At 39.5% G+C, this 17,120-nt stretch overlaps 1 protein-coding gene across 3 annotated transcripts in view; it reads left to right on the top strand.

Moving 5' to 3' along the window:
• The window catches only part of ANKRD28 (ankyrin repeat domain 28), a 1,012,368-nt gene that overhangs the window by 877,775 nt on the left and 117,473 nt on the right, over nucleotides 1–17,120 (top strand). For all 3 annotated transcript variants that reach the window (XM_053714205.1, XM_053714203.1, XM_053714204.1), the window contains exon 25: nucleotides 9,215–9,297. In XM_053714205.1, coding sequence (XP_053570180.1) covers nucleotides 9,215–9,297 — 83 coding nt within the window. The remainder of the gene's footprint in view (nucleotides 1–9,214; nucleotides 9,298–17,120) is intronic.

Genomic DNA, 17,120 nt, shown 5'->3' with positions numbered 1-17,120 from the left:
GGGGAGCTGTATGGGGATCTCTGACAGCGCAGGGGGTTTGGGAATCTCAGGAGGCGAGATTACCAATCAACATTTTGGAACTCCGTGCGATTTTCAGAGCTCTTCAGTTCTGGCCTCTTCTGAAGAGAGAATCGTTTATTTGTTTTCAGACAGACAATGTCACAACCGTGGCGTATGTCAATCATCAAGGTGGGACTCACAGTCCTCAAGCTATGAAAGAAGTATCTCGGATACTTGTATGGGCGGAATCCAGCTCCTGTCTAATTTCTGCTGTTCACATCCCAGGTGTAGACAATTTGGAAGCGGATTATCTCAGTCGCCAGACGTTACATCCGGGCGAATGGTCTCTTCACCCAGAGGTATTTCTTCAGATTGTTCAAATCTGGGGACTTCCAGAAATAGATCTGATGGCCTCTCATCTAAACAAGAAACTTCCCAGGTATTTATCCAGATCCAGGGATCCTGTTTTTCTATCAGGATCTCAAATCATTAAAGGGACAGTAAACCTTAAAAATAATGTTATATAATTCTGCACATAGTGCAGAATTATATAACATTATTTAGGTGCTATATATAAATGCCTTTTTTACCTTTTAATTTGTTAAAAATATGTCGCTTTTACAGACCCGCTCTCTGCTGAGCGGGTCTGTTATATTTAGTCAGTGCATCGGGCCAGCTGTATAGTCACAGCCCGGCCCGACCGCGCCATAAGACTAAGTGCAGCTCGCTCCTGTCACAGGAGCGAGCTGCACTTAGTGCTATGGCGCGGTTGGGCCGGGCTGTGACTATACAGCTGGCCCGATGCGCTGACTAAATATTGATACTATGTTACAGGCTCGTAAATCTGTTTCTAGGAAGATTTATTATCGAGTTTAGAAGACTTGTATTTCATGGTGTTCTTCTCATAAATTCTCCTGGCATTTTTAGAATTCCTAGAATTTTACAGTTTCTTCAGGATGGTTTGGATAAAGGTTTGTCTGCAAGTTCATTGAAGGGACAAATTTCTGCTCTTTCTGTTTTATTTCACAGATAGAATGCTAAGCTTCCTGATATTCACTGTTTTGTGCATGCTTTGGTCCGTATCAAGCCTGTCATTAAATCAATCTCTCCTCCTTGGAGTCTTAATTTGGGTTTGAAGGCTTTATAGGCTCCTCCTTTTGAGCCTATGCATTCTTTGGATATTATATTACTTTCTTGGAAAGTGTTGTTCCTTTTGGCTATCTCTTATGCTAGAGTCTCCTTTTCTGATTTTCCATCAGGATAAGGCAGTTTTGCAGACTTCATTTACATTATTACCTAAAGTTGTTAATTCTAACAACATTAATAGGGAAATTGTTGTTCCCTCTTTGTGTCCTAATCCTAAGAATTCTTTGGAGAGATCCTTACATTCTCTGGATGTTGTAAGAGCTTTCAAATATTATGTTGAAGCTACTAAAGATTTCAGGAAGACTTCGTCTATTTGTTTTCTTTACTGGTCCTAGGAAAGGTCAGAAACTTTCTGCCATTTCCTTGGCATCCTGGTTAAAGCTTTTGATTCATCAGGCTTATTTGTGGTCGGGTCAGGCCCCGCCTCAGAGAATCACAGATCATTCTACTAGGTCAGTTTCCACTTCGTGGGCTTTTAAGAATGAAGCTTCAGTTGATCAGATTTGCAAAGCAGCAACTTGGTCTTTGCATACATTTACTAAATTCTACCGTTTTGATGTATTTGCCTCTTCGGAAGCAGTTTTTGGTAGAAACGTTCTTCAGGAAGCTGTTTCAGTTTGATTCCTCTCCTTATGTTTTTTCTTTTCAATTATTAGAAAAACTTAGGCCCAGATTACGAGTTTTGCGTTAGAGGCTATGCGGTGCTAACAAACATTTTTGTCTCACCGCTCACTTACCTACAGCGCTGGTATTTAGAGTTTTCAGAAACCCGGCGTTAAAGGACAAGAAGTGAGCGTTGAGGAAAATTTTGCTCATTACCACACTTTAATACCAGCGCTGCTTAAGTCAGCGGTGAGCTGGTCGTACGTGCTCGTGCACGATTTCCCCATAGAAGTCAACGGGGAGAACCGGCTGAGAAAAAGTCTAACACCTGCAAAAAAGCAGCGTAAAACTCAGTAACGCAGCCCCATTGATTCCTATGGGGAAATAACATTTATGTCTACACCTAACACCCTAACATGAACCCCGAGTCTAAACATCCCTAATGGTACACTTATTAACCCCTAATCTGCCGCCCCCCACATCGCAAACACCTACATTATACTTATCAACCCCTAATCTGCCGCTCCGGACACCGCCACCACCTACATTATACTTATGAACCCCTAATCTGCTGCCCCCAACATCACTGACACCTACATACTATTTATTAACCCCTAATCTGCCTCCCCCAACGTTGCGGCCACTATACTAAATGTATTAACCCCTAAATCTAAGTCTAACCCTAACACCCCCTAACTTAAATATTATTTAAATAAGTCTAAATAAAATTACTATCATTAACTAAATTATTTCTATTTAAAACTAAATACTTACCTATAAAATAAACCCTAAGGCATAGATTTGGAGTTTGGCGTTAGCCGTGAAAACCAGCGTTAGAGGCTCCTAACGCTGGTTTTAGGCTAACTCCGGTATTTGGAGTCACTCAAAATAGGGTCTAACGCTCACTTTTCAGCTGCGACTTTTCCATACCGCAGATCCCCTTACGTAAATTGCATATCCTATCTTTTCAATGGGATCTTTCTAACTCCGGTATTTAGGGTCGTGTCTGAAGTGAGCGTTAGACATCTAACGACAAAACTCCAGCCGCAGGAAAAAAGTCAGTAGTTAAGAGCTTTCTGGGCTAACGCCGGTTTATAAAGCTCTTAACTACTGTGCTCTAAAGTACACTAACACCCATAAACTACCTATGTACCCCTAAACCGAGGTCCCCCCACATCGCTGCAACTCGATTAAATTTTTTTAACCCCTAATCTGCCGACCGCCACCTACGTTATACTTATGTACCCCTAATCTGATGCCCCTAACACCGCCGACCCCTGTATTATATTTATTAACCCCTAACCTGCCCCCCACAACGTCGCCTCCACCTACCTACACTTATTAACCCCTAATCTGCCGACCGCAAAGCGCCGCCACCTACGTTATCCTTATGTACACCTAAGCTCCTGCCCCTAACACCGCCAACCCCTATATTATATTTATTAACCCCTAATCTGCTCCCCACAACGTCGCCTCCACCTGCCTACACTTATTAACCCCTAATCTGCCGACCGGACCTCACCGCTATTCTAATAAATGTATTAACCCCTAAAGCCAAGTCTAACCCTAACACTAACACCCCCCTAAGTTAAATATAATTTTAATCTAACGAAATTAATTAACTCTTATTAAATAAATTATTCCTATTTAAAGATAAATACTTACCTGTAAAATAAATCCTAATATAGCTACAATATAAATTATAATTATATTATAGCTATTTTAGGATTTATATTTATTTTACAGGTAACTTTGTATTTATTTTAACCAGGTACAATAGCTATTAAATAGTTAAGAACTATTTAATAGCTAAAATAGTTAAAATAATTACAAAATTACCTGTAAAATAAATCCTAACCTAAGTTACAATTAAACCTAACACTACACTATCAATAAATTAATTAAATAAACTACCTACAATTACCTACAATTAACCTAACACTACACTATCAATAAATTAATTAAATACAATTCCTACAAATAAATACAATTAAATTAACTAGCTAAAGTACAAAAAATAAAAAAGGACTAAGTTACAAAAAATAAAAAAATATTTACAAACATAAGAAAAATATTACAACAATTTTAAACTAATTACACCTACTCTAAGCCCCCTAATAAAATAACAAAGCCCCCCAAAATAAAAAAATGCCCTACCCTATTCTAAATTACTAAAGTTCAAAGCTCTTTTACCTTACCAGCCCTGAACAGGGCCCTTTGCGGGGCATGCCCCAAAGAATTCAGCTCTTTTGCCTGTAAAAAAAAAACATACAATACCCCCCCCAACATTACAACCCACATACCCCTAATCTAACCCAAACCCCCCTTAAATAAACCTAACACTAAGCCCCTGAAGATCTTCCTACCTTATCTTCACCATACCAGGTTCACCGATCCGTCCTGAAGAGCTCCTCCGATGTCCTGATCCAAGCCCAAGCGGGGGGCTGAAGAGGTCCATGATCCGGCTGAAGTCTTCATCCAAGCGGGAGCTGAAGAGGTCCATGATCCGGATGAAGTCTTCTATCAACGGCATCTTCAATCTTCTTTCTTCGGGAGCCATCATCTTCCATCCGACGCGGAACATCCTCTTCTCCCGACGCCTACTAGCCGAATGACGGTTCCTTTAAGGGACGTCATCCAAGATGGCGTCCCTCGAATTCCGATTAGCTGATAGGATTCTATCAGCCAATCGGAATTAAGGTAGGAATATTCTGATTGGCTGATGGAATCAGCCAATCAGAATCAAGTTCAATCCGATTGGCTGATCCAATCAGCCAATCAGATTAAGCTCGCATTCTATTGGCTGTTCCGATCAGCCAATAGAATGTGAGCTCAATCTGATTGGCTGATTGGATCAGCCAATCGGATTGAACTTGATTCTGATTGGCTGATTCCATCAGCCAATCAGAATATTCCTACCTTAATTTTTTTTATTTTTTGTACTTTAGCTAGTTTATTTAATTGTATTTATTTGTAGGAATTGTTTTTAATTAATTTATTGATAGTGTAGTGTTAGGTTAATTGTAGGTAATTGTAGGTAGTTTATTTAATTAATTTATTGATAGTGTAGTGTTAGGTTTAATTGTAACTTAGGTTAGGATTTATTTTACAGGTAATTTTGTAACTATTTTAGCTATTAAATAGTTCTTAACTATTTAATAGCTATTGTACCTGGTTAAAATAAATACAAAGTTACCTGTAAAATAAATATAAATCCTAAAATAGCTATAATATAATTATAATTTATATTGTAGCTATATTAGGATTTATTTTACAGGTAAGTATTTATCTTTAAATAGGAATAATTTATTTAATAAGAGATAATTAATTTTGTTAGATGTAAATTATATTTAACTTAGGGGGGTGTTAGTGTTAGGTTTAGACTTAGCTTTAGGGGTTAATACATTTATTAGAATAGCGGTGAGCTCCAGTCGGCAGATTAGGGGTTAATAATTGAAGTTAGGTGTCGGCGATGTTAGGGAGGGCAGATTAGGGGTTAATACTATTTATTATAGGGTTAGTGAGGCGGATTAGGGGTTAATAACTTTATTATAGTAGCGCTCAGGTCCGGTAGGCAGATTAGGGGTTAATAAGTGTAGGCAGGTGGAGGCGACGTTGTGGGGGGCAGATTAGGGGTTAATAAATATAATATAGGGGTCGGCGATGTTAGGGCAGCAGATTAGGGGTACATAGGGATAATGTAAGTAGCGGCGGTTTACGGAGCGGCAGATTAGGGGTTAATAATAATATGCAGGGGTCAGCGATAGCGGGGGCGGCAGATTAGGGGTTAATAAGTGTAAGGTTAGGGGTGTTTAGACTCGGGGTACATGTTAGAGTGTTAGGTGCAGACGTAGGAAGTGTTTCCGCATAGCAAACAATGGGGCTGCGTTAGGAGCTGAACGCGGCTTTTTTGCAGGTGTTGGGTTTTTTTTCAGCTCAAACAGCCCCATTGTTTCCTATGGGGGAATCGTGCACGAGCACGTTTTTGAGGCTGGCCGCTTGCGTAAGCAACTCTGGTATCGAGAGTTGAAGCTGCGTTAAATATGCTCTACGCCCCTTTTTTGGAGCCTAACGCAGCCTTTATGTGGACTCTCAATACCAGAGTTATTTTTATGGTGCAGCCAGAAAAAAGCCGGCGTTAGCTACGCGGGTCTTTACCGACAAAACTCCAAATCTAGGCCTATGATAGCTACAATATAACTAATAGTTACATTGTATCTAGCTTAGGGTTTATTTTTATTTTACAGGCAAGGTTGTATTTATTTTAACTAGGTAGAATAGTTATTAAATAGTTATTAACTATTTAATAACTACCTAGTTAAAATAAATACAAAAGTACCTGTAAAATAAAACTTAACTTAAGTTACACTATAATTAAATAAATGAACTAAATTAAATACAATTACCTAAATTAAATTAAATTTGCTAAAGTACAAAAACAAACACTAAATTACAGAAAATAATAAACAAATTATAGATATTTAAATTAATTACACCTAATCTAATAGCCCTGTCAAAATAAAAAAAAAGCCCCCCCAAAATAAAAAAACCCTAGCCTAAACTACCAATAGGCCTTAAAAGGGCCTTTTGCAGGGCATTGCCCCAAAGTAATCGGCTCTTCAACCTGTAAAAAAAAATTAGAAACAACCCCCAACTGTAAAACCCACACAACCAACCCCCCCAAATAAAATACTATCGAAAAAACCTAAGCTCCCCATTGCCCTCAAAATGGGCATTACCCTTAAAAGGGCAGTTAGCTCTTTTGCAGGCTCAAAGTCCCTAACCTAAAAATAAAACCCACCCAATACACCCTTAAAAAACCTAACCCTAACCCCCTGAAGAACGACTTACCGGGAGAAGTCTTCATTCACACCGGGCCGAAGTCCTCAGCAAAGCCGGGAGAAGTCTTCATCCAACCCGGGCAAAGTGGTCCTCCAGACGGGCAGAAGTCTTCATCCAGACGGCATCTTCTATCTTCATCCATTTGGCGCGGAGCGGGTCCATCTTCAAGACATCCGACGCAGAGCATCCTCTTCATCCGATGACTAAAGATGAATGAAGTTACCTTTAAGTGACGTCATCCAAGATGGCGTCCCTTAGATTTCGATTGGTTGATAGAATTCTATCAGCCAATTGGAATTAAGGTAGAAAAAATCCTATTGGCTGATTGGATCAGCCAATAGGATTGAGCTTGCATTCTATTGGCTGATTGGAACATCAATTATAGTGTAGTGTTAGTGTAACTTAGGTTAGGTTTTATTTTACAGATACTTTTGTATTTATTTTAGCGTTGTAGTTATTAAATAGTTAATAATTATTTAGTAACTATTCTACCTAGTTAAAATAAATACAAACTTGCCTGTAAAATAAAAATAAACCCTAAGCTAGCTACAATGTAACTATTAGTTATATTGTAGCTAGCTTAGGGTTTATTTTATAGGTAAGTATTTAATTTTAAATAAGAATAATTTAGTTAATGATAGTAATTTTATTTAGACTTATTTAAATTGTATTTAAGTCAGGGGGTGTTAGGGTTATACTTATATTTAGGGGTTAATACATTTAGTATAGTGGCTGCGACTTTGGGGGCGGCAGATTAGGGGTTAATAAATGTAGGTAGGTGGCGGCGATGTTAGGGACGGCAGATTAGGGGTTAATAATATTTAACTAATGTTTGCGAGGCAGGAGTGCGGCGGTTTAGGGGTTAATATGTTTATTATGTTAGGGCGGCAAATTAGGGGTTAATAAGTGTAGGTAGGTTGCGTCGACATTGGGGGCAGCAGATTAGGGGTTAATAAATAGTATGTAGGTGTCGGCGATGTTCGGGGCAGCAGATTAGGGGTTTATAAATATAATTTAGGTGGCGGCGGTGTCCGGAGCGGCAGATTAGGGGTTAAAAAATGTTTTATAGTGTTTGAGATGCGGGAGGGCCTCGGTTTAGGGGTAAATAGGTAGTTTATGGGTGTTAGTGTACTTTTTAGCACTTTAGTTATGAGTTTTATGTTACGACGTTGTACCATAAAACTCATAACTACTAACTTTTAAACGCTTTTTGTCCTCCCAGGACAGACTTGTAATATCAGCGCTATGGAAGTCCCATAGAAAAAAGAAAGTTTACGTAAGTCGTTTTGCGGTAAGGCCAAAGAAGTGTGCGGTACACCTAAACCTTCAAGACTCGTATTACCAGCGGGTGTTAAAAAGCAGCGTTAGGACCTGTTAATGCTTCTTTTATCTAGTCGTTATTTTTTTGGATGTGGATTTAATTTTTTCAGCGGAAAATGGCTGTTTTTATTTTTATCCCTCCCTCTCTAGTGACTCTTCTGTGGAGTACCACATCTTGGGTATTACTATCCCATACGTCACTAGCTCATGGACTCTTGCCAATTACATGAAAGAAAACATAATTTATGTAAGAACTTACCTGATAAATTTATTTCTTTCATATTGGCAAGATTCCATGAGATCCACCCTTTTTATGGTGGTTATGGTTTTTTTGTATGAAGAACAATTATATTTCCAGTTCTTCTTCTTTTTTCTATCTCTTTTTTCTATCACCCCACTACTTGGCTATTTGTTAAACTGAATTGTGGGTGTGGTGAGGGGTGTATTTATAGGCATTTTGAAGTTTGGGAAACTTTGCCCCTCCTGGTAGGAATGTATATCCCATACGTCACTAGCTCATGGACTCTTGCCAATATGAAAGAAATTAATTTACCAGGTAAATTCTTACATAAATTATGTTTTCTAGCCTTCAGGGTTAACTATTTGAGTTCTGCATACTGCCTATTTGTTTCTGTTTATCTCTGATACTTAAAAGGACAGGAAACGCCAACATTTTCTTTCATGATTTGGATAGAACATACAATTTTAAACAATTCCAATTTACTTCTATTATCAAATTTGCTTTATTCTCTTGTTATCCTTTGCTTAATCAACAGCATTGCACTACTGGCAGCTAGCTAAAAACATCTAGTTGGCCAATCACAAGAGACAAATATGTGCAGGCACCAATCGGCACCTAGCTCCCACTAGTGTAGGATATGTGCATATTCTTTTTCAACAAGGGATACCAAGAGTACAAAGAACATTGAAAATAGAAGTGAATTTTTAAAAAGTCTTAAAATTACATGCTCTTTCTGAATCATGCAAGTTTAATTTTGACTTTCCTATCCTATTTCCTAAGCTAATTTCTTGCTGTTACTATGGAGCAAAGTGGTGCAGCCTCTCAGGCCTTTGGTCCGCCAGCTGATCATCAAGAGGAGATATGTATGACTGAGGATCATGGTAAGTTGGAGGGATTCAAAGCTCTGGTGTGTTGGGGAGTCTTTTGCCGCCTCCTAGTGGTCAGGACGGGAATATTCCAACACATGATTTCTCGTAGACTCTCAATATCATGCAAGAAATAAATGTATCTGTTAAGCGTAACTTTATTCATTTTTCTAATATATATATATTTTTTTTCCAGAGGTGTTAGTAAGCAGCGCTAAAGCAGATCTGACGTTGCAAGATAACAGCAAAAATACTGCACTACATTTAGCATGCAGCAAGGTAAGTAACTAAAATGTGTGTGTATATATGGGGGGTGTCTGTATATATGCAAACCAACATGTTGCTAGGTAGACGCTCAAAGGTCTTTTGTATAAAAAAAAAAGTATTGTTTATTTTTATTTTAACATCATATTACAAAGGTTGTTGACAAAGTTGCAGCAAGATTTACAAGCCTTTTTCAAGACCCATATTATTTCAAAACTTTGTGAAACTACTCGCCATGCAATACAAAGTTTTATACCTCCAGGACCCCTACCCAGTGTATTTAAAAAACACCCACTTGACATCATCAGTAAGTGATAATTATTAACCCCTTCCTTCCTCTGTTAATTAGCCATATTCCTACATTTGCTCTAGTGCACATATCATTCTACAATATTCATTAGCACTTACCCTCATGATTTCAAGGTAAAATAAAAGAACATCTCTCTTTGTATCCTTTGTGTTTAGCCGGCGGTCACATGACCCACCACATCATTTAAGCACAAGCATAATTAAGATAAAGAGCTTAACCCGTTACCAGTTGTTTAAGAGGCATGCTAGAATCTTAGAAACATGCTACCTAACGTAATCATTAGATATTTGTACACACACAAGTTTCATTTAAACACATGCAATACTATGATCCAGAACTTAACCTGTTACCTGTATTTATTGTCAAAGGAATGATTGGGGTTCATAACAAAATAACCCTTGGGGTTAAAACTTAGTGTACAAAAGTTTTTACTGCATTTTCTATACTATAACCCCCGTTGTGGTAATCAATAGAAATAAATGGAAATAAACCAATAAAGGCATAAGGTCCCTTTCCTAATCGTGTATAGACGACAGCACGGTGGCCCATCATGTCATTTATTGAACACTGTCCAGAAAATATTGTAGAATGGTTATAAATAAAGGTCATTGCAATAATACAACCATCCTCCAGAACAAGTCCTCATAACCTGCAATGTTGTAATATAAAGAACGAACAAGAAGGGAGACATGCCCAGCTATATAGCACATACTCGCACAGTTTAAACCAGTGACTAACAAGTAACCTTATGATTGTTACACTGTGGGACAGGGATACATCCCAATTGATAGCACTCTTCCCCAGATCTCTTCCTTCACCAGTTGCATACTACTTTAGTAAAATAAAAAGTAGTCAAGGGCAGTATTGAGTCCTCTAGGGACCAGGATGTCAAGGTGATATATCCACTGCGTCACTTTTTAGGATTTTTAATTGTTTATCCCCAATCCTTGGCATAGATGGAGCACAGTCTATAAGAATAATATTTAGCATAGCAACTGTGTGCCCTTTCTCCATTCACTGTGACCCTCCCTTAACATCTCCCTTATTGCACTTTTGTGGTGTTTGTAAGAGAGGAGCATCAGTGCCAAAGCCAGAGGACCAATCCAAATGCAATCGCAATAAAAAAAATATCTACACAGTCGAATGGATAACACACTGATAAATATTAAGTTAATTTCCCAAAATACAAAAGGTCTCAACCAGGGCCGGACTGGGGGAAAAAAGCAGCCCTGGAAAAAAATTGAAGACCAGCCCTATATTGTCTGTAGAACAATGTATGTGTGTGTGTATGTGTATATGTATATATATATATATATATATGTGTGTGTGTGTGTGAATATATGTAATTATTTACAGACATATATTCACATATAAACATGCCCACCACCTCTGCCATCTCATAACACGTATATTTCACAAGAGGGCTGCAAAATATATCAAACATTGTAAATAATGTCCCTTTGCTTTTCTCAAAGTTACTGAGCACAATATATCAATCAATAGAGTACCGGCACCTACTTTTTGAGTACTGGCACCTTTTCTTTTACACACTGTGAAACTCACACAGCCATTATCACACCACACACACTTATACACACTGTAAAACACACTCACACACACTGTAAAACACACTCATACACACTGTAAAACACACTCATACACACTGTAAAACACACTCATACACACTGTAAAACACACTCATACACACTGTAAAACACACTCACACAGCCATTATCACACCAAACCCACTCATACACACTGTAAAACATACTCACACAGCCATTATCACAAAACACACAGTCATACACACTGTAAAACACACTCATACACACTAGCTTGCCCAGACACATCACATACACACTGTAAAACACACTCACACAGCCATTATCACACCACACACATACACACTGTAAAACACACTCATACACACTGTAAACCACACTCATACACACTAGCTTCCCCAGACACATCACATACACACTGTAAAACACACTCACACAGCAATTATCAAACCACACACACTGTAAAACACACATACACACTGTAAAACACACTCATACACACTGTAAAACACACTCATACAGCCATTATTACACCACACAAACTCATACACACTGTAAAACACACTCATACAGCCATTATCACACCACACATTCTCTTATACACTGTAAAACACACTCATACAGCTATTATCACACCACACACACTCATACACACTGTAAAATACACTCACACAGCCATTATCACACCACACACACTGTAAAACACACATACACACTGTAAAACACACTCATACACACTAGCTTCCCCAGACACATCACATACACACTGTAAAACACACTCACACAGTAATTATCACACCATACACACTGTAAAACACACTCATACCGCCATTATCACACCACACACACTCATACACACTGTAAAACACACTCATACAGCCATTATCACACCGCACACACTCATACACACTGTAAAACACACTCATACACACTAGCTTCCCCAGACACATCACATACACACTAAAACACACTCACACAGCAATTATCACACCACACACACACTGTAAAACACACTCATACAGCCATTATCACACCACACACACTCATACACACTGTAAAACACATATACAGCTATTATCACACCACACACACTCATACACACTGTAAAACACACTCACACAGCCATTATCACCCCACACACACTGTAAAACACACTCATACACACTGTAAAACACACTCATACATACTGTAAAACACACTCATACAGCCATTATCACACCACACACACTCATACACACTGTAAAACACACTCATACAGCCATTATAACACCACACACACTCATACACACTGTAAAACACACTCATACACACTGTAAACACACTTTTACACACTAGCTTCCCCAGACACATCACATACACACTGTAAAACACACTCACCCTGCAATTATCACACCACACACACTGTAAAACACACTCATATACAGCAGCTTTCCCAGGCACATCACATACACACTGTAAAACACACTCACACAACAGCTCCCCCAGAAACACACACAATATAAAACATACAATACTGAGATATCTCTGCATATTTATTAAGATCATTACAGCCTTACCTCCAGTCCACACAGCCTCTGCGGTTCTCCCTTCTCAGTGACAGAGCCCTGCAAGCTGCATAGGAATCTCAGCTCCTTCCTAGCAGCAGGAAGCCCCTCCCTCATGCACTGATCTACCTACTATGGGCACTGAACATTGATTAAATCTATGAAAGTCAGGGGCCAGAACATAATATTTGACACTTTGTATAAAGTATATATTTAAAATAAATATGTCTGGTTAGTAGTTACTTTATCTCTTTGTGTCTCTGTGTAGTGTACCTGCCCCCCCCCCCCCCCCCCCCCCCCATTGCAGTGAATATGTTTTTTTTCCATTATGAAAGAGGAAGTGCCGGGGTCTGTGTAGCTGCATAAGATTGTGCAGGACCTGCTGCACTGCGCAGGGGAAGATGAGGAATCTAGATTTCAATTTATTAACTCACACTGGGGCACACTCCCTGCACAGTGTAATGTACAGTCTCAAATGTAAACTGTGCTGTGCATTACGATGTGCATATACAAAGTATGTAAAGCAGACAGCCATGTGTACTTGCTTACATTTCTAAGAGGCACATGCTAGCCCAATTCCTTCTGGCCACCACTGACACCGGCCCAGGGGGTGAGCAGTTAGTCCGGCCCACCGGGATTTTTCCCGGCAGACCAATCCGGCCCTGGTCTCAACAGCCCTCAAAAGAGATTGATGGCCCTAAGGGATTATAAGAGAATTAAAGCTAATATCCTATTTATACAGGAGACCCACTTTAAAAGGGGGTGTGAGCCTAAGGCTGGCCTTAAAACAAATCCAGTGAGGTCTATCTCTCTTCCAACACTACGAAACATAATGGAGTAGGGATTTTGGTGACTAAAAGATTTCCCTTTCGTGAATCATCTACCCATAAGGATAAAGAAGGAAGATACATAATTGTAGTGGTATTTCTATATCACAAACCCATAACACTTGTTAACATATATGCCCCCAATATCGACCCTGTCCCCTTTTTTCTCCAGCTTAACAAAAAAATCCTTGAAGTAACTAGAGGTAGTTTAATCCTTGGAGGCGATTTTTATTTATATTTTTATTGAGGTAAAAGATGGCATACAGAGATATCATGAAAACACATCATAAATGTCATCACCAGGAATATAGTTCAAAACTGGATATACATGAAATGCAATAGAAATACTAGGATCATTCATGACATCAACGAGCAAGATAACAAACATAAGGAACGCTTAGAATACCATGCAAAATTATAGTTCAGATACGCCAATACAAAGTGAAGCCTTCTCTTTTAATCGAGGGCCTTGCATGGACCCCCTAACCAGTTAGATTTTTTTTTGCAGTAACAGAAGGCTACCTGAAATAGGGAAGACCACTCATGGGTCAAGCGCTGTTTACCTCAAATTTTGAGTATTTTAAATTCTAGCCTCACAACTACTGGGGTAGAGGATAAACTATGTATATGAGGGTGAGAGGCTCTTTTTTATCAATCTTTCGTATGGAATATATAGATATGCGGCAATGTGTAATGAAGAACATAGCTAGGGTGCGGTATTGACGAGAGAAACCGCCTAGTTAACCCTCCTGTTATAGGAGGTATATTATATGGGGGGGGGGAGGTGGTAATTTAGTAAGGTAGGGACCATATAGTAAGGGGGGTAGGGGAGGTGATAAAGTGAATTATTATATAAAAGATATGTAGTCAAGGAACCAAGAGGCGTATTGCAGGCCAGGGAGAAGTTGCTTCAGCAAAAGCAGGAGGTTGTAAGTACTAAGTAAATAAGCTTTAGTAATAGTGGGCAAGCTCGACAAACATAGAAACTCCTGAACATGTTGGTTAACCATGGGGGGATAAGAGTGAGCTGGTGTTATCCACTGATAGGGAAATTAAATGCAAAATAACCACAGGGGCGGAAGGCCTTAAGGTTGTAAACAGCATTTTCACTTACTCTCATGCCTAGCGTTGAGTCATATAAAGCATTTAGGTTGAGCTATAAAGAGGTATAAATTGCCGCAACTGGTGTATTCCAATGAGGCCAAATAGAGTGGGCGTCATAGAACATTAAATAAGCGGGCCTTCGGTGCTAGCTTGTAAAGGACAATGTTGTATAAGTAATTCCTGCACCTGGGCACGGGCCCTATGCCCATCTACAGGGAAATCTGCTAAACCATAAGCTAGATAAGTCCTAATTATATATTGCTTATTAGTATGACACTAGCAAGACTATTTTAACGGTCTTTTGTTAAGGCTATTTATGAATGTGGGATAGAACAAAAAGATACTGAAGCAACCACCCTAAGGGCCAAGATTAAATCCAAACTTGTAATGTGGCTTGTGATACGTCCAACTAGTATATGTTGTAAAGACCTCAAGAGATCCCCTAACATATAATTTAGGCTGACCTGTACAATGCAAACAATGACCTTAATCAAACTTATGTGTATGGAATATAGAGATAAGACATGCCTTCAGTAAGAAAAACAATAATTATGTGAAACAGGTAGGCACATCCAAACAATGGCTTAGCGGTCAACTGAATTATGAAAGAAATTATAAAACCCATTATGTGTGAAACAGTGAAGGTGCCCCCTAAGAGAAGTACTAGTTATCAATATCTTTTGATGCAAGCTTGGACATCAACAGACAAAATGTGATAGGTTATTCTGCCATTACACTGAATGCTTAGAGATGAAGCTAGATATTGCATAACACAGGGTAAATAAACCTTGGTCTGTAGTTTAGCATGTTAGTTACAATACAGGGCATCTTTCCTAAAACAAACACACTGAACTTTGTAAGTGGGTGGAATCTGATAATTGTCTGCTTACCCTCCCTTAGCTACAAGAACAGTGGATATAATGCTCAATGTGCTGGAAAGATGGTCTTAGTTTATTGATCCATTAGTTTCATAAGATAATTGTTGCTAATAGATGGGACCTGCCCAATTTAACAGACTTAAGGGGAATGTGTCTATCAAAATATATTGAGGGATATAAGCAGAATATCCTAAACACGGATATGGGCTACATGTTTAATCTTAAAATGTAACTGTGAAAAGTAGACATCTTTTGTGCTCATGGAGAGTAAATTATATATTGGAGCATTATGGTGTACTTTAAGCAAAGATCTTGAAGTATTTTTCAACACCCCTTGCAGTAGAACATTTAGTATAAGGTATATGTAATAGGAGCCTAAACAGCTCATGAGGGTTTGCATACATTGAGTTTCCATACATATACCTATATTTTACTAACCAGACATACAGTTAAATGGTGTTCGCCTATAATAATGAAAAGGCAAGAAGGTTATAGGGCAAAGGAACTTGAAAAACCACAAACATATTATAACAAGACCCCATAACTCTCCCACCACTTAATGCAGCAGATAGGTTCGCCAAAAAGAAAGAACCCTTTTTCATATAACAAACAAAAAGGTGATTTGAACGGAAATCAAATAAACACAACAACAGCAAACTTTAAACTTGTTCCCGTTCACCTAGATAGGAAAGTCTCTTCCTCAAGTAGCTATTCTGGCCATAAAGCCCAAAATGCAAGGCAGATCATCTTGAAGAAGTCAGAGTTTAATTATAAATTACTGTTTTTAAGGTAGCCACCACCCGTGCAGAGAATGTACTTAACTGAAGGCCCCTGTAATGGCGGGTGGCATATCCTTTATATGCCCGGTGGCTGCATTTACACAGCCAGCCCTCAGCCGATACCAGATTTGAGGCGAGGTGGCATATTGAGTGTCAGTAGCAAAGCGTTGCGTCTCCAACCAGTAACATTCCCGCACTGTGTGTGTGTCGCTGCCCCATCTTGCGCAACGCTACGATCCCATAGCTGAGGAGAAGAGAACCAAATATGGCTGCCATCCACGAATGCTACGCACCTGATATTGCAATGTAGGAGTGTGCAGTCCACTTCAACTTCACGCTGCTCCGCTAGGATGAAAAACTCCTCCAGTCTAGGGCTCCAACACATGCGGTTAGCGACAGTAGGCTCCAAGATATCCTCAGCCGCACTCAGGACGGTGGTAGCTGCCAGGCAGTGGGACTTCAACAGGGGAGAGCTGGGAAACCCTTGGGACTGGAGGTCCGGTAAGAGAGAAGATGGCGGCCACTGGGGACCCAAATCAGCGCTTGCCTGGGGCTCACCGCTGTCGCCATTCCTGGCAATCTTTTGAGGGAGAGTAACGACAGGGGAACAGCCGGCTGCTGGGAACGATGATGTGAAGGCCTCACGGTATTGTTGTAGCAGGGAGCCTATCTCCCACAGCAGTGCATGAGGTTCCATAGCATCCAAAAATCCCTGGGCCGGGGTAGAGATGGAACAGAGTGCAAAGGGTCCCGTAGCAGGGTCTCTCCCCAGTACACCAGTCCCCCCAAGTGCAGAATAGGCAACTGGTGTTCAGATTCTATGGGTCACAGCAA

The sequence above is a fragment of the Bombina bombina genome, chromosome 5, assembly GCF_027579735.1.
Source record: "Bombina bombina isolate aBomBom1 chromosome 5, aBomBom1.pri, whole genome shotgun sequence".
Lineage (NCBI taxonomy): Eukaryota > Metazoa > Chordata > Amphibia > Anura > Bombinatoridae > Bombina > Bombina bombina.
The sequence above is the reverse complement of the archived record's forward strand: the minus strand, read 5'-3'. Positions and strand labels throughout refer to the sequence as shown.